Here is a 20,556-nt window from a genome sequence, read left to right as displayed (position 1 = left end):
GCTACCTCTATCCATTGTGTGCAAATTTCTACCTCTATTTACCGTTAAAGAATTTTTATTAAACGCAAATCACCGTCTGATATGAATATCACATAACAAGTAGTGTTATTTTTCATGTTTTATCAAAAACAACTTAGATTAACTAGCTCCGCCCGTATGATGATGTTCTGGTTTAATAACGCAATTCTATTTTTAATCTCAATCTACATAATATACGCTCTAATTAAAATGCTATCCTAACAGTGTTACGAGTCTATCCAAGTCCTCCCTTTTTTTCCCATGAGAAAAACATCATCATCCATGGCCCTTCCAGCAATGCAAAAGTCCAAAAGATGCGTAAAAGTTGTTACTTTATGTAAGTGCCTTGTCGGTCGTCTTTCTCTAAGACTAGCTGAATTGCTCTGTTAATAAGCTAATAATTCCTATAATAATTCAGGATGCACATGGCAAGGACTTGGATATATCGACACAGGACTCATGTGATTGTCTTTATCTTGTATTTTCTTTTTCTAATAAATTTGGAAACTGGAAATTGCTTAACATTATTCCATATATTCGTAGCAATGTTCTCAAAATTTCGGGCTAACGCTGCCGCCTAGACGGTAGACAGCTGGTCTTAGATAAAAAAATAAATAATTTTTATTTTGTTTTTTTTAGTACAACGACATGTTTTATACTAAGGGGAGATGGGAGTTCGACTAAGTTACATAATGAGCAACTTAATTTGGTATTGAATTCGCATCAACGAGATTCGAACATAAGACCTCTCATCTCCAAGTAAAGAGGAATATCACTAAACCATAGTACTGAGTTGCTCATTTTGTCTTTTATTTTCTCAATAAATTGTAAGAAACTTATTGAATACTTGGATAAACACTCATTAAATACTTGTTCCTCATATTTTTAAAATTTATGTATGGCATACAATTAGGTATTTTTTTAAGTATAAGCAAAATTATTTATGTTATATAATGAATTTAATTATTTTTTTTTTTAATGTCTATCCCACCTAGACGTTAAGCCCTTACATGCCACCTAACTAGTGTCAACACCTTTTAGAACCTAAATTCATAGAATAACAGCTTCATGGTTTGTCTTTTTTATGTATCTGGTATAGACAAGGACCGGACAAATTACTTCTCATATAAGTTTACATTCTTCCGACCTTAATTACAAGAAAACTACGTAAAATACAGTTCGTCGGCTAATTCTCCAAATCCAATTGGTACTATATATCGATCAACTGTAAATGCTAGTTAGGTACCCATGCTTCTCAACAGAATTCAATTGAAAGACTTACCTACATCCTCCGAGTTGCAACCGTAGCATTTCAGTCCAATGACACAACACTACTTGTTTTAAATTTTTCACTTGACGTTACGTGATTAGGTTGAGACACTGCTATTTTAAACGTCAATTTACAACTGGTCCAATTTGTCCATCAGATGTCTCTGTTTTGTTTTCCTTACTAAAAGCCTATTTGTATTTTGTGAACCACGTTCATCCACCCATCAATTCGGCAATAAATTGCTTAGGATTTGAAATGAAAAAACCACGCAGCATGTCGAATATGCGCGGCCATTCTAGACAATTGATTTCCTTGTAGTTATCCAGTTTATTTAAAAAAAAAAATATATATATATATATATATAAAATTAACTAATGGTTTAGTTATTACAGACATTTCGGTCTTTCTAGTCATTAATTTAATAAGTTAAGAACACATAACGTATTGTAATATTACAAACTTGAAATTCATTCTTAATCAATAACCCACCTTCTTGTAGTGATTAGTGGTTATCCAGTTTATCCACAAATCCTTTTCATTTGATACAAAATAAACAAATACTTAAATCAAATTGTCTAGTTCTTGCCTTTGCGGTGTTGTAGGGAATTGGATCCTCTCCTGAGCAGGAAATCAAGATCTTTCTGATCTACTAACACGGACCGTTAGATTTTGAACCAATGACTACAATTATTATAACTTTTAAAGAGGTCCCCTGTTTATAGTCGTTGAATCAAAATCTAACGACCCGTGTTAGTGGGTCAGGAGGATCCTGATCTCCTGCTCAGGAGAGGATCCAATTCCGTGTTGTAGGATCTACTTTGAGTCATTTGACTAATGCACGATGGGATCTTAGTATTTGTAACGATTCTCACAGGACGTTACAGTTGCAGTAACACCGTATATGAGTTCACCAATACTATTACGTCCTGATTCAATAAACAATGACATATGTAAACTTTTAGCACATAATATTATACTAATACACGTACAAAACAATTACATATGAGTTCTTTTTCTATTTATACTTTATTAGAAAACCAGTAACTATTAATCGTGGGTGGTTATATTTGAGTCCAACTAGCATGGATTACAACATAAGGGTAAAATCATTAAAGATGGAAGACATGATTGCATCTACCTGTCTCTTTAATAACTAATAACTATTCTACTAGGAATATCTTCTGAATAGTGGCAATTTGGTGTCACGGCTTCAACAAAAGTATTAGGATAAAATTGCCCTTTAATAAAAAAAATTCAAAACCAACACAATATAATATATCAAATAATGTAGGGGTAATTTGGTAATTTGGTTATCATAAAATATAATATAAATATAAGTGGGAAGAGAGAAAAGAATAAAAAAATGAAAGGATGAGTGAAAGTTGATAGTGCAGGGAAAAGAAAAATATAATAAAAAAATAAGAAAAATCATGAATGTTGTGTTCAAAATATCTTATAGTCGCGCGTAACACGCTGTGATTCAAAATTATCTTTTGCACGCAGTTGTTTATTAAATATTATTTCTCTATTTTTAAACACTTAAGAGGTGTATAGTGCTTGTTATAAAAAAATTAAATTAAATTAAAAATAAAAAAAAAATCTTTCGCATGCGCATAATAATGTGATTCAATTAGTTGTTTGTAGACACAAATTAGAGTATTCTAGTATTAGGATCCTACACAAATTATGTGAGATTTCAATACAGAAGGTCCCTTACTTTGTGCCTAAAACCAACTTAGTTAGTTGGTTCTCCCGTCAGATTGAGAAATACTAACTTAGTGAGTTGGTTCTCCCGTCAGATTGAGAAATACTCGTGTTATATATTTTCCTTTAATACATAGCTTTTGAGGGCCTCAGTTTAATAAAAAGAGATCAGTTGGTGGCTTCATCACAACATTTCACTCTTTTGGGAACTTGGAAGATTCATAGAATCATTTTAGATTCTTCCTAGCCACCGTCGTGTGATTCACTCATGCTAGGAATCGAAGTCAGAATGTACTGTATAGAATACGAGCCTAAAATTTGTTCTTAACCACTAAGCCATTATGTGGCGGCTATCTTTCGAGGGTGTTGGTTGAACTTGTTTGTGTTTCTTTACGCGATCTCTTTTATTTTGGGCCTCCAAATCGTTAGGCCTAGAATTTTTAGCTCTTCTAGCGCTGAACTGCAATCACACTCAGGCCTCAAATAACCCTTGGGCTCAAAGTGAGGGCTATGGGCCAGAAAGAGTAAGACGGCCCGTGTTATAATATATCAATGTATGAACCTGGACGGAATCAGAGCATTTTCATTGAATGGGTCCCTTCTTACTCAAAGTATGAGGTCACCAATGACTTAAGCTGCCAAGTTGTGACAGATTGAACGTAGGGTTGAATGTATGCCAACCACGACGTGCTGAAAAATTACCACCTTAACTTTCATGCGTAGAAAACATTGTTTTGGGATTTCGAAAAAAAATCAAACTTTTAAGTATTTTGATTTCATCGCTGAACAACCTCTTTAGATTTGAAAAAGACTTAAATCAGATAGTACTACCAAATATATTTTACTTCGCGAGTCCTAGGAATGATCGAATTGGAATATAAAATTTCAGTAATAATTCAATTATCAATAAACACGTCATACGATTTACAAAATTTAATTTAATTTTTTGTTTTTTCTATTATTAATACAGTTGAAATTGTCATACGACTTTGAGGCAAAAGGGATCAAAGACGCGAGCTACGCTACACCCACCATTATGTATTTTTGCCAAACGTATATTTGTTTCTTCTTTCGACAATGATTCCATTTTTAATGATACAACTTCTATTAAAGTTGAATATTGTTCAAGAACATGGGAATTGTTAGGAAACGACAAACACTAATATCACATTATATCTTTAAACGGAATTCATTCCTTCATTGGTTGATTGAACAACATATGGAAAAACAAGGGATATCAACTAAACAAATGTTTATAATCCTAACACGTCAATGTCAGTCAATTAGCTCTTAATTTAATTGTTTTGTTTTGTTTTTTTCTCTTTTTTTATATGTTAGAGGACTTCGATTCTCTCTTATAGTTGGTAAAAGAAAATCACTATAAGATATGACTAATTATGTCGTACTATAATATGATTTATTTATTAACTTTGGATTCGTCTTAATTTGAATTCATGTTAAATCTTTACTTTATTTCGTTGTGTTTGAAAATTTGTTTGAATTTGACAGATTTTAGTGACATTTTTGCTTGGATTATTGTAGACAATGGAGATTATGATGATTGCGTTTACCAATTTATCTTTTTTACTCGTTACTTGACACATGTATTTCACTAATAAATTAAAATTAAATTACATAGTTTATGATTTGAAGGTGGAAAACTAGAATTTATGATTGTTTCATTAATTATGTAGTTTAATTTGTTACTGAAATACACGTGTTAAGTGATGAGTGGGTAAGACAATAGAGAAAGGCAAAGTAAAAATATAAAGAAAATTAACGAAAATGACTTGAAAACTTTGAGTTTTAACGATAAGGACTGAATAAAGGGGGGCAAGGATTGTCTGCCCTCCCACTTCGCGTGCCCTCCTATTTTGTATAGTCATGGTTAAGTCACGTCAACATTATATATATATATATATATATATTTTTATAGAGATAATAAGATAGAAATGAATAGTAATATAAAATGTTGATGTGGCTTAACTGTGACCACACAAATAGGAGGGCACAGGAAGTGAGAGGGCAAACAATCCTTGTCCAAATAAAGGGTAGAGTGAATAGTATCATAATTGACTTTTTAATGTAAAAATGTGATTTTTCGTTAAAGTAAACAGTACCGGAAGTTTTTTTTTTAAATTTTCAAAAAAATAAGGGGTTGGTGCACATGGTTCGAAAAGTCTCCTATGGAGGAGGCCCACGTGTCATCTATTACACGAAGTTTGTGATCCCAATCCGACGGTCCAATTGACTTGCCATAATCAGGTGGAAAAGTTAAGGAGGCAGAGACGAAGAAACCAGATAAAATCATATTGACTGAATTCGTAGAGACAGAGAGAGAGAGAGAGTTAAGAAGAAGAGGGAGGAGGAGGGGAGAGAGAGAGAGAGAGAAAGAGATGGCGCTAAAGGTACCGGCGCTTCCGTTCACGTTTGTGGTACACACGCTCGGAATCGTGGCTTTGGTTTTGGTGTTGGTTTGGAACATTCATTTCAGAGGCGGCTTGGCATGGGAAGCTACCAACAAGAACCTCATCTTCAACGTACGTTTCTCTCTCTCTCTCTCTCTCTCTCTCTCTCTCCATTTCTGGGTTTTCTTAGGTGTAGAAATAACTTCTTATTTTGTATTGATTTTCTCTATTTGTGCCTTAATTTGACTCTAGAGTTATCCTGCTTCTTAAATCTCGATTGATATACCGTCTTTTGTAGTGTCAATAATAGTTCTCTAAATTTTGCGTTCGTGTTTCTCAGAAACCATTTAGATAGTCATGGAAGATGAAGGATTTGTGCATGTCCTTAATTAGATAGCATATGACTTGGTTCTCTTCTTATCGATATGGAATTGGATACCCTTGTTTTTTTCCTTTTGTTTCTTTTTCCATTCCTCACAAGCGGTATTGGCGCTGCTCGCCGAGAATTTTAAGCAATTGAATACCACCCCCACCTTCTTTGACTGCTTTTTCTTTCTTTTTTTATTTTTTGAGAAACGGCAAGACACCGTGAAGAAATTTTTAGTTGGGATGGAAACAAAGATAGTACATCATGTGTTTTTATGTTATTAATCTTTTAACATACATAATTCATCATTTATATAGAAACATGTGATGTGAAAAATTTCTCATCTTTGAGATTGTATATGTATGCATTCTCGGTTTTGTCATGTTTTTAATATAATATTTTATAATATTGATTTGAGAATGAGATGGTACTGAATTAATAAAGAATCTCATTTTGAAGAAGTTTCTTTAACATTTCTTTTATATTTTTCATTGGTTAAAGTTGGGAGTTAAAAAACACTACGGAGAAGAGTTTAGTGAAATGCTAATTAAGTTTAGTGGCACTGTAGGACATGATTAAAGCGCAACTCTTTCTTCATGTCGGTACTAATGTCGATTGTAGAAACAGCTATAAGCACCTTGCACAGGTTCACCTACCATTCTTACCAAAAATATGTTATGCATGCACTCGACACAGTGCTACTTTTCCAATATGATTATCTTTTTGGAGTGTCAGTAATAGTTCCTGCTTATATGTAATCAATCACGATATGAGTTACATCAACAACAGTCTTATCCTATTAAATAAGATTAGTTATATAAATTCTTTATGTCTTTTTCCAAAATCTTTTGTATAACTTCAAGGACTCCAAATCTTTTTTAAGGTCTTTTTTCAAATTCTTCTAGGCCTTTTTCTGTCTCTTTACCTCAAGCATTTGTCTCAAAACCACAATACGAATTATTTTTGAAATTTGATGAGAAACCTATTTAACTTTGGGGTTTTTAGGGTAAATCACGAGAACACGTATATGGCACCTAGCTTCCATAAAATGGTTGGCACTTGCAATTAATGGTGTAGAAATTAACAAATATCGTGTGGGTAGTGTGGACATTCACATACTTATCAAATTTGGTGTGATATATAGAGCTCAAATAATTCACGTGTCTATCTGCTTCTGGAAATATCTAAATCTTCATATCATTGGTACACGTAATTACGTATGTAACCTTTGTTTCCCCCAATCTTGGATTTATCCACAGCTTTCGACACTGCACACTCTTGTCTTTTTCTATTTCAATTTTATTGTGCATATAGAATTCAAATCTTATATTATAATTAGTTAGGTGAGGTGTGAAGGGTAGTGTTATTCACCTACTTTTTACTTTTGATATTTTATATATATATATATATATACTGTTATTTTTTTTAATTCATTCGATTTAATTGTTAAAAATTATAAAGCGTTGTGTCGCTGATGCCACCCATAAAGAATTTTGAAATAATTCATGTGAATTGCCTCTACGACTGTCGTTTTCTTCTATACAATTATTTATTTCGGAAAAAAATAAGCAATTGTTAAATTCTAAATTTTTTTTGGGTATGGATTTACTTCATTGGATATTCGCAGGACAAAACTATAAATTTAGGATTTGGTGGGTCCGTTGGGTTTGTGTGGCCATGATCGATGGAAAAACAGTCTGAATTATGGAATAACCAACGGCCCAATACTTTGGCAAAAGAAAGAAAAAATTGAATGGGCCAAAGCCCCAAATTTTTTTTGTTGGGTATTCGTGATGGAGAAATAATATTTTCTTGTTTTTTCTGGTGCAGCTCCATCCTGTTCTCATGTTACTAGGCCTAATTTTCTTGGGAGGAGAAGGTAATAAAATACTAGTTTGTGAATTTTTTTTGCAAAATATGTTCGCAGCTTGACGATAGATCTTGCTGTAAATTTTACGTACTGAGTTTTTCACTTGGTCTGACTGTCGAACCTTGATCCGTAAAACCAAAAATTGCAGCCATTATTAGTTACAAAGCACTGCCTTTCAGGAAAGAGGTGAAGAAAGTGATACACTTGGTTCTTCATGCCCTCGCGTTAGGTCTTGGGATCATTGGTATTTATCTTGCATTCAAGAACCATAACGAGAGTGGAATTGCCAATCTGTACAGTTTGCACTCTTGGATTGGAATCGGGGTCATTTGTCTCTATGGAATTCAGGTACGTAATCCCTAACCCCAACTACGAGGCTCACCTTCAAAAATTGTCCACGCTCGTGTGAGTGGTTTTAGTCGTTAATGCAAGGACGTGAATCTTAATAAACAGTTCACATGCATTAACAACTGACAGTTACTTGTATGCGCAAATGGTTAGGCTTAGAATTAAGTTTTTATTCTCTCCTCGTAATCATCTAAAACTGGACATTTTGATCCGAATGTGCAGTGGATATATGGGTTCGTGACCTTCTTCTACCCCGGAGGAAGTCCTGCACTGAGAAGTGAGTCTATCCCATGGCATGTGGCGTTTGGAATCACCGTGTACTTACTAGCTGTTGGCAATGCTTCATTAGGGTTCTTAGAGAAGCTCACATTCCTTGAGAACTCGGGAATCGATAAATTTGGGACGGAGGCCTTTCTCGTCAACTTCACCGCAATCATCACTGTACTGTTCGGAGTCTTCGTTATACTCTCAGTACTTTCTGAAGCTCCTCCTTCTGTAGAAGATGACAACAGCTATTCTGCTATTTGATGATACAAGGACTTGAGCATGTGCATGGCAGCATGGGGCTTTAATCATTTTACGCGTGTCTATTTATCTAGACATAATATGACTTGCGACCACTTTTTTTTATCCTTAATTATTGGCATGCCCCTCTATTTATTTATTTTTATTAATTAAGAAGAGGTTGGTGGTGTAATTTATGTGGATATAATTACAAGATTTCGAGCAATCTTAAAATTCAAGTTGTATTTTATTACTTGACCATGAGCATAATAATACCATAATTATGTATTTTAATTTGTTGGGTGGATTATGGAAGACCAACGATTATATATACATATATGGTGGCAAGGTAGCTCACCATTCTCACAATCAAGCAACAAGAGAGCAACTTACATTGATCAAGTGTTTAGGGAAGAGTATAAAATCTTATTAACCACTAGGATAAGGGAGTCCGGATGGCTCAAGGTATTTCTTTTGCTTTCTTAAATTTAGTTTTCAAGATCATTTTTTACTCTCGAAAACAAATTTAGTCAGGAAGGAAGGCATTAGATATGACACACAAATTGTTAATATATTTCAACACTGAAAGATGGATAATAGAGAGACTTTGGATGCGGTCCCTAGCCACTATTGTTATATGGTTGAAACGTTATTGGTTTTCAGTTTTATATCAAAGTCTCTAACATTAATACATTTATGTATAACCGTATCGGTTATAGTGTTTTGGACATATTAATATGTCACACATTTAATTGTTTAAATTTTTCTTCTTCTGCAGAGCTTTTACAAAAGAAGAAGGAAGATACTCTATCCTTCATAAAAACATGGGAGGAGAAACAAAAAACCAAAGTTGATAACAAGTACTAGCTCTCTGCTTATTCATTTCTCATCTAATTAATCTGGATTAAGTCAAACTATATACTTATATAAGATGATTATACAATTATTTGAGATAGTATATAATTAAGTTGCTGAATTACTAAATAAACTATTGGTGATGAATAGAGCTAACAAAAGGCTGGCCATCAATGAGGAGAGAAAGAACGCAGATCAAATAGACCTGGAGGCCGAAGAGAAGAAGATTGAGGTAGTTTTTGTATTTATTTAGTTCGATCCCGTTCGAAAGTGATTCTAGGAGGGCCGGAATTAACCACTTGAAAAGTGTTTTTCATATACCTAGTTAACAAAACACCTTCAAACGACCGCTTAGATATTTTCTTTTCTTAATTTATCATTAATCGTCGTTAATTATGAGCTTGTGCATGCATGATGGAGCAGACAAAAGTTGAGAAGCATAGACACGGGGAACTGGAAAAGCTGAAGAACAAAGAAGCTCACTCCGCGAAGATCATAGAAGACAGTAAGGTCAGAATTGAAGCAAAACGCAACAAAGGACATCTCAGTGTTGAAAAGAAGGCTGACAAATTTCGTAACGCCAATACTTTGCCAACCAAGTGCTTTGGCATGTGCGTGGACGAATAAAGATTTCGCGTTTTCTCTTTCTCAACATGCATGTTTATTTCTGTTAGTTAATTAGCAGTTCAAAAATTATAAATAAATTGAGGCATACGGGGATTTACCTCACTTGAGAAGTTGAGTGTGGGATTATACAAATAATTGTACTATTTTAAAGATAAATAACATTAATTTGTTTTTAATCTATGTAATCGGTTTTCCATAAACTAATAGAACCAATGAAATTAAGCTACGTAAGCATTCAGAGGGACAGCACACAACTACGACATGTAGTCTTCGAATGTACAGCTCCGGACTCCAGAACAGACTACAGAGATGGACAATTTTATTTCTAGTGGAACAAGTGTTTGTTTCTGATGGCAACATGTCAATACGTCAACACAAGGGTGTGGCAGTTGGTGCCTTAACGTTTTCCAACTACCAATAAGGATTGAGATTCGCTCTGAATCTTTGTGGTTTGAGTCTGCAAATTGAGAAATTTGAACCACTAAATTTCAATCATACAGATCATTCCCATTTCATTGGTCCACCTCACAAAAACTCAAAAACCTAAACAACTTGAATCTCTTTCTCTCTTTCTTTTGAACGGTTTGAATCTCTTGACCCACGTGCTCCAAACATAGAGATATAGAGTGAATCTCATTCCTGCCAACAAGACTTTGCTTTCTTGCTTGCCGAGTTGTGTTTGGAACTCAAAAAATTTTGTGGCAAAAAAAAAAGGGTATTAAGCTTATAATTTGGCCTATTTACTGCCTTGATGGATAAGCTCAACTCATTTTCTAAAGGCAAATCAAACAATTGATGATTATAGTGCATAATCGACTTATGATCGTCACAATAATATCTAGTTGCATAAATGTTGGTCTCGATTTCTTAGGGTTAAATAGTTGTTTATCATTTTGAATAGTTGTCAATACAACTTTAGGGATTCGCCCTAGGCCAACCTCTGTGGTCCCTTGGCCTTTGCCGTAACTTACAAGTTAAAAGTAAACTACGAACCACCCAAGGCAAAGCCATTTGTAGTAGTTTGATTTGTCACGAGTTGTCAAGGTCCTTATGCAAATATGGAAACTCATCATTATATTGAATTGTCGAATTCAAACGAAAAGGTATTTACTCATAAAAATAGTTACAAATTGTTACACTATTCCTTATTTACTCATCTAACTTAATTTATTTTAACATTGTTGGAATCCCAACTGTCCCACATCGAACAGAGGGAATGAGAACAAGCAATTTATATAGACCATTCTAACTAACACCGAGACCTTTTGAATTAAAACTCCACACCTGACGGATTGAGCAGGTGGTAAAGTGAGGACAATATCAGTGTTGTTGGAGTGGGCCTTTGGCCTAACTACATGAAATTTAACATGGTATCAAAACCAGGGGACGGGCCCGTATTGCCATGTGAACGGGTGGGTCCCCATTGGCCCTGCACGAACGGGTGAGCCCCGACTTGACTCCATGTAGGCCAAGAGATGTCACGTGAATGGGTGGGTCCCCAATAACCCTGTGCGAACGGGTGAGCCCTAACTTGGCTCCATGTGATTGCTGATGTGTGGAACTCCACGTGTGACCCATAAAATGGGGTCTCACGTGCAGAAGGAATGAGAACAAGCAGGTGGTAAAGTAGAGACAATATTGTGGAGCCAAAAATATTCATAATGCGACACGTGGATTTGTGGACAAAAGAGGACAAAAATACCCTTGAGGCATAACGGGATTCAGCAAGCAGCGGGCAATCATCCCTCAACAAAGTCGAAAGTGCCCAAAATTGGTAACAATTCAAAACCGATTTCATTTCATATACTTTTTACCTCACTTTCCCTCTTTTAGCTAATCAATTAGCTATCATTCTATAACCTACAAAATATCCCACATAAATTAAGTTAATTGGCTAATTAATAAGATTATTACTTAATTAATCCACTAATTGTCAATTAAACTATCCATTATCACCAAAAAATACACTAAAGGCCGGTTACCCTCTCTCCCAAGGGAACCGGCCATTTCCTTCATTTTCCCACCATATCTTTCCTTTTTTGTGGCATTATTAGTTGATCAATTAAGCCATTATTTTAATTGATTAGCTAATTATACCATAAACTCCCAAAAACATTCCTTTTATTATGTTAATTAGCCAATTAATATATTTATTCCTAATCAATATATTTATTGCTAATTAAATCACCAAATAACACCCAAAATATACATAAAGGGCCAGCCACTCTTTCTCTAGAGAGGACCAGCCATGCCCTATATATTGGCTCCCATTCTTACCAAAAAACCGAGTTTTCAACACTCTTGCTAAAATTCTCCAAAACTCTCAAACATTTTTCTCTCTAAATTCTAACTTTGACATCGGAGATTCTTCGGCCAAAGCCCCCCCCATTCATCGTGGGCGCGTGAGAGTCTTGGCCTTGACCTAAGCTGTTATTTGTTTTGTAGGTGCAATTTTATCCAAGATCAAGGAGGAAGAAATTTGCATCCACAAATATTGATGTCATTGGAGTGAGCCCTCAGCCCGTCTACCTGAAATTTGACAAACATCATACATTATTGGATGAATTTTGTTTCCATTTTTGGACAAAGATCATAATCATTCAATTCCTTCTAGACCTAAATGACGATTAAATTAAGTTAAATTAAAATTATTTAGGAGTCACTTAACTTATATAAAACGTGTACAATTCTTGTAGACGTGAAGTACAATAATCATGTGCACGCAATGTTCTAAGCAACAATGTGATTTGGATTTTTGACAGTAAAACACACTACGTACCTTTTTACTCCGGCAAAAGTATAACAATGCTTAGGAAAAGCCAAACACCAACAATAGCTTTCTCCTTGATATTAACATCCATTTTGTTTTATTGTTTTCACAAGTTAATCTATTTCTCCATCGCGTTGATTAAACTTGTCAAATTATTAAGTTTTCTATTCATGTGATAATCACATCGGCACTTAGTGTTACTAATTTAGAATAAGTATGAAGAGAAATGAAATCATTCAAAATCTTGATTTCTTTGTGCTTACGAACACCAAATCAATCAAAATTAAGAATGAGATCAGCTAAGAGAGTAGTTAATTCAACTTACATTATTCAATTTCTATTTTCCTAACTTTTCAAATTCTCTTGCTATTTTATGTTTTGATAAATTAACATCTCACATGTATTATAATATATATGAACGAAATGAAGAAATGACTATTGCTTTGTTATCTTACTAAAAAAATACATGCCAACTCATAAAAGCCACTTGTACCTATCATCCAGCTAAGCTTGTATGAGCTAATATGAGCTAATTAATGTGCTTTGAAATATCAGTTACCTTACTCCAACTACACAACCTATAGAATCCCAACCCTCTCTCTCTCTCTCTCTCTCTCTCTCTCTCTCTCCCCGTTGCTTCTATAATCTTCTCACTCTAAAGACTACAGTGAACTTCCCTTTGAAAACTTTGAGGTTTTTTCCACTTTCAAACCAACTTTAGCAATCAACATGGCAGAGGCGGAGGAACCCAAGAAGCTAGAATCCGAGTCACCCTCGGATCCTCCACCCGCTCCGACTACGGCTCCGGCGGAGAAAGAGAAGCCGCTTGTGGAAGCTCCAAAAGACCCTGTGTCCCACAAGGACATATCTGAAATTCCACCACCTCCTCCTCCTCCTGAAAGCAAGGCTGAGCCTGATGAGTCCAAGGCCCTTGCTATTGTTGTTGACAGTATATTTCTCTCTTCTCTCTCTCTCTCTCTCTCTCTCTCTGAATCTTTTCCACTTTATTATGTTTTCCTGTTGTTTTGTTAAAGTTGATAACTTTATCTGTTTGGTAGGTGAGAAAAAGAAAATTTCAGACTATCCATTCTTTTTCCACCAAAAAGGAATTAATATGAGTTGGGATTGCTATATGCATACTAGTGATCATGTGTCTGTTTGTAGTTTTTAGAATCTATTTGCCTTTTTTTTTTCTTTTCCTTTTAATGTAATTTTTCCCATGGTTGCTGACTAATTATTATTGGTTTGATTCTGCCCTGCTTCTAGTCTTGCTTTGGTTTCTCTTATTGTTCCGAATTTCTTTCTCTTGTCCCATTATTTTTCCCTGTATTTTTGTTGTAAATATCTTTTCTTTTCTATGAAATTCTCTTTGAAAATCTTTTTTTTTTGTCAACCTGGGTCAGAATTATATTTCATATTCAGGAGTTTCATTAGATTCCAACATCTAATTGCTATGTGGTAGTTTGTCGTCGATATTTAATTTTGATTAGTTAAGCAATTGAAATTTGATTTATGATCATTTTAACGAATTGCTTTTGATTATTTCAACTGCTGTTCTGGGACTCTCGCTTCCTTATCTCATTAATTTAGCTACAGACTCACAAAATTTCCTTCTAAAATAAAAACGAAATGTTCATCAAAAGGTATGATAAAAATCTCAACGTAAGAAAGCTCCATACTTCCATTAGATCGACCAAACTTGCCGTTGCTTTTACTTGTTATGTTCTATCCTTTGCATGTCATGTTTTGAAAGTTGCATTTTCCTTCTTCTCCCACAGAGCCTTCGGAACCTATTGCCGAAGAGAAAAGTAAGGAGGGTTCCGTCAATCGCGGTGAGTGTTTCGGGTTTGATCATGAGGTCCGTTGATTCCTGCTTGTTTGTACGCATTATAATCAACTAGGTTAAACTTATTCTCCTATCATCGTTTTCTTGTTCAGATGCTGTGCTAGCAAAAGTTGCAACAGAGAAAAGGCTGTCACTTATCAGAGCATGGGAAGAAAGTGAGAAATCAAAGGCAGAGAATAAGTAAGAGCTTTCTTCAGTATTGAGCCTAATTGAGTAATCATGGTGTTTGATATGTTTCTTGACAAGACGACATTCTACTCTAAACTACTATTATTTATGGGGAAGGGCAGTTGGGGGTGGGGGCAATGGGGGAGAAATTTTTCCTTATGACCAGAATACGGGTGGTACACCATGTGTTTTTATACAAGTGGTGAAAAATTGTATTTTTAAGTTATTAACTTTTTAACACACATATTCCATCATTTCTTTTTATACAAGTGGTAGAAAATTGTATTTTTTAAGTTATCAACTTTTTAATATATATGTTCCATCATTTATATAGTAACACGTGGTGTACCAGTCACACTGAAAAATTTCTCACAATGGGATAGGCACACCACCCTTGTAACCTAACCGACACCTGCATGGTGTTTCATACGTTGAATATTCAATAAAGAAACAAGTTTTTTTATTTTTTTTTTATTTTTATATCATTTGATATACTGAACTGAAAGTGTATGTGCTGGCTAACAGAGCTCAGAAGAAATTATCTGCCATCGGTTCATGGGAAAACACCAGGAAGGCAATTGTGGAGGCTGAGCTGAAAAAGATTGAGGTAACAATTTATGCGCATTTCTTTGTATGATCTGCTTGGATTCCTAGACGCAAAGGTCTTGTCTTTTACTCTGTGTTTGTTTCCTGTTCCGACATTCTCACTTTGTGCATGAGCAGGAAAAATTGGAGAAGCAAAAGGCCGAGTACGTGGAACAGATGAAGAACAAGATTGCTTTAATCCACAAGGCTGCAGAAGAAAAGAGGGCGGTGGTTGAAGCTAAGCGCGGGGAAGATCTTCTCAAGGCGGAGGAAACTGCTGCAAAATGCCGTGCCACAGGGAAAACTCCTAAGAAGCTCCTCGGTTGCTTTTCAAACTAAACTTAATATTAAGGTCCGATTGAGTATTTGGTTGGTTTGGAGTACATTTGTTTTTTTTTTATGTGTTTGTTTCTTCTTCACATAATGGGGTCATTGTTACTTATTGTGTGTGTTTGTGTTTGTAAAAACAACTTCTGTTTCCTTATTTTTTTGGTTTAAAGAACAACTTGTGCAGGAGAAAACCAAAAAGGAGTGAGCAATTTTGTGTTTCTACATATCTGCTCAATGATAGAAAAAGCCTATCCTATACAAACGATGCGAGGATGGTAGAATAATAGTATCACAAGCCTATCATGCACTATCATGTGTTTTAATTTTTCAATACGAAAGTGCATAATTGGTTTGAGATACTATCACATTGACATCTCAATTGTAGTATGTTATCTCGGTTGGCGTTTTCTAATAATAAAGGTGATTGATAAGTGATAGAGATTTTACCACACATGCAACGGGTTAAAAACTCTTATATTACTTGCAAGAATGACAAGGTTGTAGTATAAATGGTTCTCGCAATGTCGTTCTCCACAGGGATTATTAAATAATTCGAAACAAACTAAATTTCAATTAATTACTGTAAAGCAGAAAGTTGAGATGATTGATTTTATAACCTACCTAAATTAAAACGAATTCAATTAATAAAAATAAACTAATATGCAATATTAAAGATGAAAGGAAAATAAAACTGTTTTGGAAAAATCAAATTAAGAAAACACTAGGGTTTCACCATCACCTAGCAATCCTATATATTTTTATCAATTACTTATGATCTATACATGCCACTTTGAAGGTTAGGTTTTCCTAATTTATATTCTACTTGGAACCTCCAACTAACATGCAACCCGTCCGGACGTTCGGATCAAATCTGAACATGAGAGACTCATTATGCTTTATGAAAACCCTCTGAAAAACCATGCAACCCTTAAGATGTGGTGTTCATCTTAAGTGAAATTACAATTATTAATCACAAGAAGCCAACATCAATTTCAGGGAACCTTCCGACCAAAATTGCATCAAATTACTTTTTTAAAGATCATAATGGTGATCAGGCATTAAGATAATTAGATAGTTTTAATCACGGTGATCAATAATTCAAAGTATGCATGCAATCAATCATAAGCAATTAAATAAAAGTCACATATTTAGGCTAAGGCTTACGGCTTCACCCTAGCAAAAGGAATTAGTTACGCATATTCATAATTGAAATCATAGAACATATTATTAAGAATAAAAGGAATGAAAACACCTTAAAGTAGAAAATCTCCAAGAACCCTAGCCAAGTTCTCTGTCTCCCCAAAGTTGCATAAAAGAAAGCCCTCCAAATTAAGAACGGCCAAGCCTTTTTATATCTCCTTGAAGCTAACACACAAACCCTAACCCTCAAGTATTTTATTCCCACTAAGAAACTAAATAATAATAACATAAAATAGAAAATAAATTCCTAATTAACCTAGGAAAAACTGCACAGAAACTGTTCAGCCACGTTTTAGCCTCAAATCTCCCCCAAATCCGGCCCAAGATAGCTTTTTTTAAAGATAAGAACATTCTGAACACATCTCCAGAAAGCCACAAACCCATCCGAGGTCATCTTGGGCTCCAAAAACGCAATTCAAGCCCAACACGTCACTATTCCAGCACTGCGCATGACTCCTTTATTTTATTGCTAGAAAATCATCGCTTGGTAGAAAAAACTGATATTTTGACAGGATCAAGCTAAGTGACTCACGAACGTCCTCCAATTGGAATTACTCCAAAATTCGTCCATTTGACCATGTTTTGCTCCAGAGGAAGTCGAAAATCCTGTATTGGAAATATAATTCAAAGTATCAAAATTCTTCCAAATTATTAACCAAAATATACTAGGAATAGGGTTAAATATATAATATAAAATATACTCATCAATAAGTGTTGGTAAGTGTAATCATGATGAGGCATTCTGCAAAATTTGATTGTTAATATTTCATAAATTTGAGAATCATGAATGTTCAAATGTGGAATCTTGATGAGAATTATTGTTAATGTGATACGCATGCATGTAACTTCAAATTTCTTCTTTTCCATTGGAAAAGGAAGTGGGGAAACGAAAAGAATATTTCCGTAGCTTCCAATTCCATGACCCCCAAGGAATAACTTGATGTCCAAGTTATTTCTTTCCATTGCCTTCCCCTCTCATCCCTCTATAAGTAAAATACCCTAACTTCCTTCCCCTACTAGCTAGATATGGTAAAGCTAACAATTGTTGGAAGGGTAAGTGATGGACTTTGTCTTGCCAAAGGACCGTCTTATATGAACGAAGAGCGTGAAAACTCTTTGTTTTACAAGCAACAAGGAGACTTCATATTCAAAGAAATCTCCCGAGGAGCCTTGCCTCCTTCCAGGATGACCATTCGTGTCGATCATCACTACTTCAAGTATCCTTCTTCTTCTTCTCTGTTTTTCAATTTTTTTTCTTTTTCCTTTTTAGAATAGACTTCATCACCATCAGGTGTTTTTTTTCACTTAGTCTTTGCTAAAATGTAGTTACTTGGTGGAGAAGGGAATTGCATTCATCGCATTGTGCGAATCTTCGTATCCAAGAAAACTAGCTTTCCATTACCTTCAAGATTTGCAGAAGGAATTTGAAAAGTTCGACAGTAACCTCATTAACAAAATCACAAAACCATACTCCTTTGTCAAATTCGGTAATTCTCATCACCTCGCCATAGAATTCGATATCAACCAATCTCTAATAACTAGAAGGCAGAACAAATTATAATTTCGTCATTAATCCCACCCCAAATAAGTTCTGTCACAGATGGTGTCATTGGGAAAATTAGAAAACAATACATTGATACAAGAACACAGGTTAATCTGTCGAAGCTTAATGCTAACCGGAAACACGATTTAGACATTGCTACTGAAAATCTTAAAGAAATCATAGAGAGACGGAGGCATTCAGGTAAAATTACGCTTCATATTTATCGCTGCATTCATCGTTAAGGTGTCATGGACAAATCATTTGCTCCCCTCTTTTGTTCCAAATTCTTGAATTTACAGATCTATTGGACAGACCATTACTTCCTCCTCCTCAAGCTGTTTCATCTATTTGGTGTTCACCGCTCCTCGAGGTACATTTACTCGAAACTCATGCTTAATGGAAAGATTATGTTCTAAACGAATTAATTTCTTTGCATCATTGATCCAATGTTAATTTTTCTGAGCAGGTTATTGCGTTGAAATGGACACCTATTACCCTGATAATTGCTGTTGCCACTGTTGTTCTTTGGGTCTCCATAATCCATGCAGACAACAATTTCATGATTCTAAACTAATTGGGGTTACCAGGAACGGATTAAGAAATTTCTAATTCATCTCGTTGAGTTGCACCGATTTGTTATTCGATCTCGTTCATGAAGGTTATAATTTTTTTTTTTTTTGTTGCCAAGATACACCAGTTTAGAAAGAAGAAAATAATCAAATTCTGTTCATGTTCAATTAATTCCATATGTTGAATCAGATAATCCAATTATGTAAATCCAAATGCAATTCTTTCACTGTATTTCCTTGGAAATAGATGTTCTCCCGACATTCACAAAGCAGAAGTGTTAGAAAGTCAATGTAATTAGATAGGAAGGAATTATATGATTGATTTGTATTTGATATTTTCCTTTGATGTATTCCTCGATTGTAGGTCTTCTTATTGTACAAGGAAAGCTATTGTATATATTCATTATTCTGTTAATGAAAGAATTATTCTGGCCAAATACATTTTTTCTCATAGTATCAGAGCAAGTTTCAAACCCTAGCTCTCTCTGCCGTAACCAGAAGCATCAGACCTCTTCTTTTCCGTTGTCTTCCTTCTCCATGGGTGACAGCGACAACACCATTATCAAGAAGGGTGATGGCGAGAATTTTGCCGACCCTTATTTTCTTCACCCTTCAGACCATCTTGGTTTGACTCTCGTCTCAAAAAAATTGAATGGGGACAACTACAACACTTGGTGCCGGGCTACGGAAATCTCCTTGAGTGCCAAGAACAAAATTGGTTTTATAAACGGCAAAGTGAAAATGCCGTCTGAAACAAAGCAACCCGATGAACACGCTGCATGGCAGAGATGCAATAACCTGCTTCTTGCGTGGATCATCAACTCCATTGAATCTGACATTTTGGACTCGATTCTTTACTTGAAGACAGCCTATGAAGTTTGGGAAGATCTTCGGGAACAATTTTCTCAGAGCGATGCTCCACGAATTTTTCAGCTTAAAAGAGAGATTGCCTCTCTCAACCACGGACAACAATCTGTGGCTGCTTATTACACCAAATTGAAGGGGCTTTGGGATGAGTTGGCATCTTATAGTTCTTCAACAACCTGCACTTGTGGAGCACAAAACGAAGTCAACAGACTTATGCAATTCCTCATGGGATTGAATGAGTCTTACAGTGCTATTCGTGGACAAATCTTGTTGATGAATCCACTCCCTTCTGTCCGACAAGCGTATTCCTCAATCATTCAAGAAGAAAAACAGCGGGAGTTGGACACTACCCTCAACCTGATTGAACCAGCAGCCATGGCAGTTCGCCATCGTAATAGCAACAAGCAACAACAACAGTCATCGCAGAGTAGCAGCAATAGTCGACCTCATCTTCATTGCTCTTACTGCGATGCAAAGTATCACACAGTAGAGACTTGCTGGCAGAAAAATGGTTACCCACCGGATCATCCTCGTCACAATCCTAACAAGATACGCAACTCCAAACAAAGTAGTGGTGGTAGCAGCTTCTCTCGTGAAGGTCTTTCTGCCAACCACGTTACTTCTACGCCCACCATCAAGGATCTTCAAGCTGCTGTGCCCAACCTGTCCGAAAAACAATATGAAGACATCTTTTTTGTATTGAATTC

The 20,556-nt window shown here is 35.3% G+C and overlaps 4 protein-coding genes across 4 annotated transcripts; all 4 read left to right on the top strand.

Annotated features, from left to right (window-relative positions):
* Positions 1 to 5,240: 5,240 nt before the first annotated feature.
* On the top strand, positions 5,241 to 8,742 carry ACYB-2 (Cytochrome b561/ferric reductase transmembrane protein family). Its single transcript, XM_068474691.2, has 4 exons — positions 5,241 to 5,532; positions 7,598 to 7,646; positions 7,786 to 7,985; positions 8,208 to 8,742. The coding sequence occupies exons 1-4, from the start codon at positions 5,389 to 5,391 to the stop codon at positions 8,511 to 8,513; spliced, it is 699 nt and encodes a 232-aa protein (XP_068330792.1). The 5' UTR covers positions 5,241 to 5,388; the 3' UTR covers positions 8,514 to 8,742.
* An 89-nt stretch (positions 8,743 to 8,831) lies between these two features.
* LOC148696020 (remorin-like) lies at positions 8,832 to 10,147 on the top strand. Its single transcript, XM_088696954.1, has 4 exons — positions 8,832 to 8,954; positions 9,268 to 9,349; positions 9,495 to 9,576; positions 9,768 to 10,147. The coding sequence occupies exons 1-4, from the start codon at positions 8,945 to 8,947 to the stop codon at positions 9,969 to 9,971; spliced, it is 378 nt and encodes a 125-aa protein (XP_088553080.1). The 5' UTR covers positions 8,832 to 8,944; the 3' UTR covers positions 9,972 to 10,147.
* Positions 10,148 to 13,298: 3,151 nt separating this feature from the next.
* LOC137735363 (remorin) lies at positions 13,299 to 15,894 on the top strand. Its single transcript, XM_068474787.2, has 5 exons — positions 13,299 to 13,690; positions 14,520 to 14,573; positions 14,680 to 14,767; positions 15,281 to 15,362; positions 15,479 to 15,894. The coding sequence occupies exons 1-5, from the start codon at positions 13,471 to 13,473 to the stop codon at positions 15,677 to 15,679; spliced, it is 645 nt and encodes a 214-aa protein (XP_068330888.1). The 5' UTR covers positions 13,299 to 13,470; the 3' UTR covers positions 15,680 to 15,894.
* A 1,675-nt stretch (positions 15,895 to 17,569) lies between these two features.
* On the top strand, positions 17,570 to 19,150 carry LOC137733395 (25.3 kDa vesicle transport protein SEC22-1). The gene is made up of 5 exons (XM_068472548.2): positions 17,570 to 18,087; positions 18,197 to 18,357; positions 18,471 to 18,614; positions 18,713 to 18,783; positions 18,880 to 19,150. The coding sequence occupies exons 1-5, from the start codon at positions 17,897 to 17,899 to the stop codon at positions 18,985 to 18,987; spliced, it is 675 nt and encodes a 224-aa protein (XP_068328649.1). The 5' UTR covers positions 17,570 to 17,896; the 3' UTR covers positions 18,988 to 19,150.
* The last annotated feature ends 1,406 nt before the right edge of the window (positions 19,151 to 20,556 follow it).

Source organism: Pyrus communis, chromosome 7, assembly GCF_041283825.1.
Source record: "Pyrus communis isolate YQ-2024b chromosome 7, ASM4128382v1, whole genome shotgun sequence".
Classification (NCBI taxonomy): Eukaryota; Viridiplantae; Streptophyta; class Magnoliopsida; order Rosales; family Rosaceae; genus Pyrus; species Pyrus communis.
This window is presented reverse-complemented; position numbering and strand designations above follow the sequence as displayed.

Bases quoted from the DNA above. Each gene is read 5' to 3' on its own strand.
- ACYB-2 (XM_068474691.2), top strand. From the start codon at position 5,389: ATGGCGCTAAAGGTACCGGCGCTTCCGTTCACGTTTGTGGTACACACG. The intron at 5,533-7,597 runs GTACGTTTCTCT...TTTCTGGTGCAG, and splicing joins ACAAGAACCTCATCTTCAAC to CTCCATCCTGTTCTCATGTT. The intron at 7,986-8,207 runs GTACGTAATCCC...CCGAATGTGCAG, and splicing joins TTTGTCTCTATGGAATTCAG to TGGATATATGGGTTCGTGAC.
- LOC148696020 (XM_088696954.1), top strand. The intron at 9,350-9,494 runs GTACTAGCTCTC...GGTGATGAATAG, and splicing joins AAAACCAAAGTTGATAACAA to AGCTAACAAAAGGCTGGCCA. The intron at 9,577-9,767 runs GTAGTTTTTGTA...ATGATGGAGCAG, and splicing joins CCGAAGAGAAGAAGATTGAG to ACAAAAGTTGAGAAGCATAG.
- LOC137733395 (XM_068472548.2), top strand. From the start codon at position 17,897: ATGGTAAAGCTAACAATTGTTGGAAGGGTAAGTGATGGACTTTGTCTT. The intron at 18,088-18,196 runs GTATCCTTCTTC...GCTAAAATGTAG, and splicing joins GTCGATCATCACTACTTCAA to TTACTTGGTGGAGAAGGGAA. The intron at 18,358-18,470 runs GTAATTCTCATC...GTTCTGTCACAG, and splicing joins ATACTCCTTTGTCAAATTCG to ATGGTGTCATTGGGAAAATT.
- LOC137735363 (XM_068474787.2), top strand. From the start codon at position 13,471: ATGGCAGAGGCGGAGGAACCCAAGAAGCTAGAATCCGAGTCACCCTCG. The intron at 13,691-14,519 runs GTATATTTCTCT...CTTCTCCCACAG, and splicing joins CCTTGCTATTGTTGTTGACA to AGCCTTCGGAACCTATTGCC. The intron at 15,363-15,478 runs GTAACAATTTAT...GTGCATGAGCAG, and splicing joins CTGAGCTGAAAAAGATTGAG to GAAAAATTGGAGAAGCAAAA.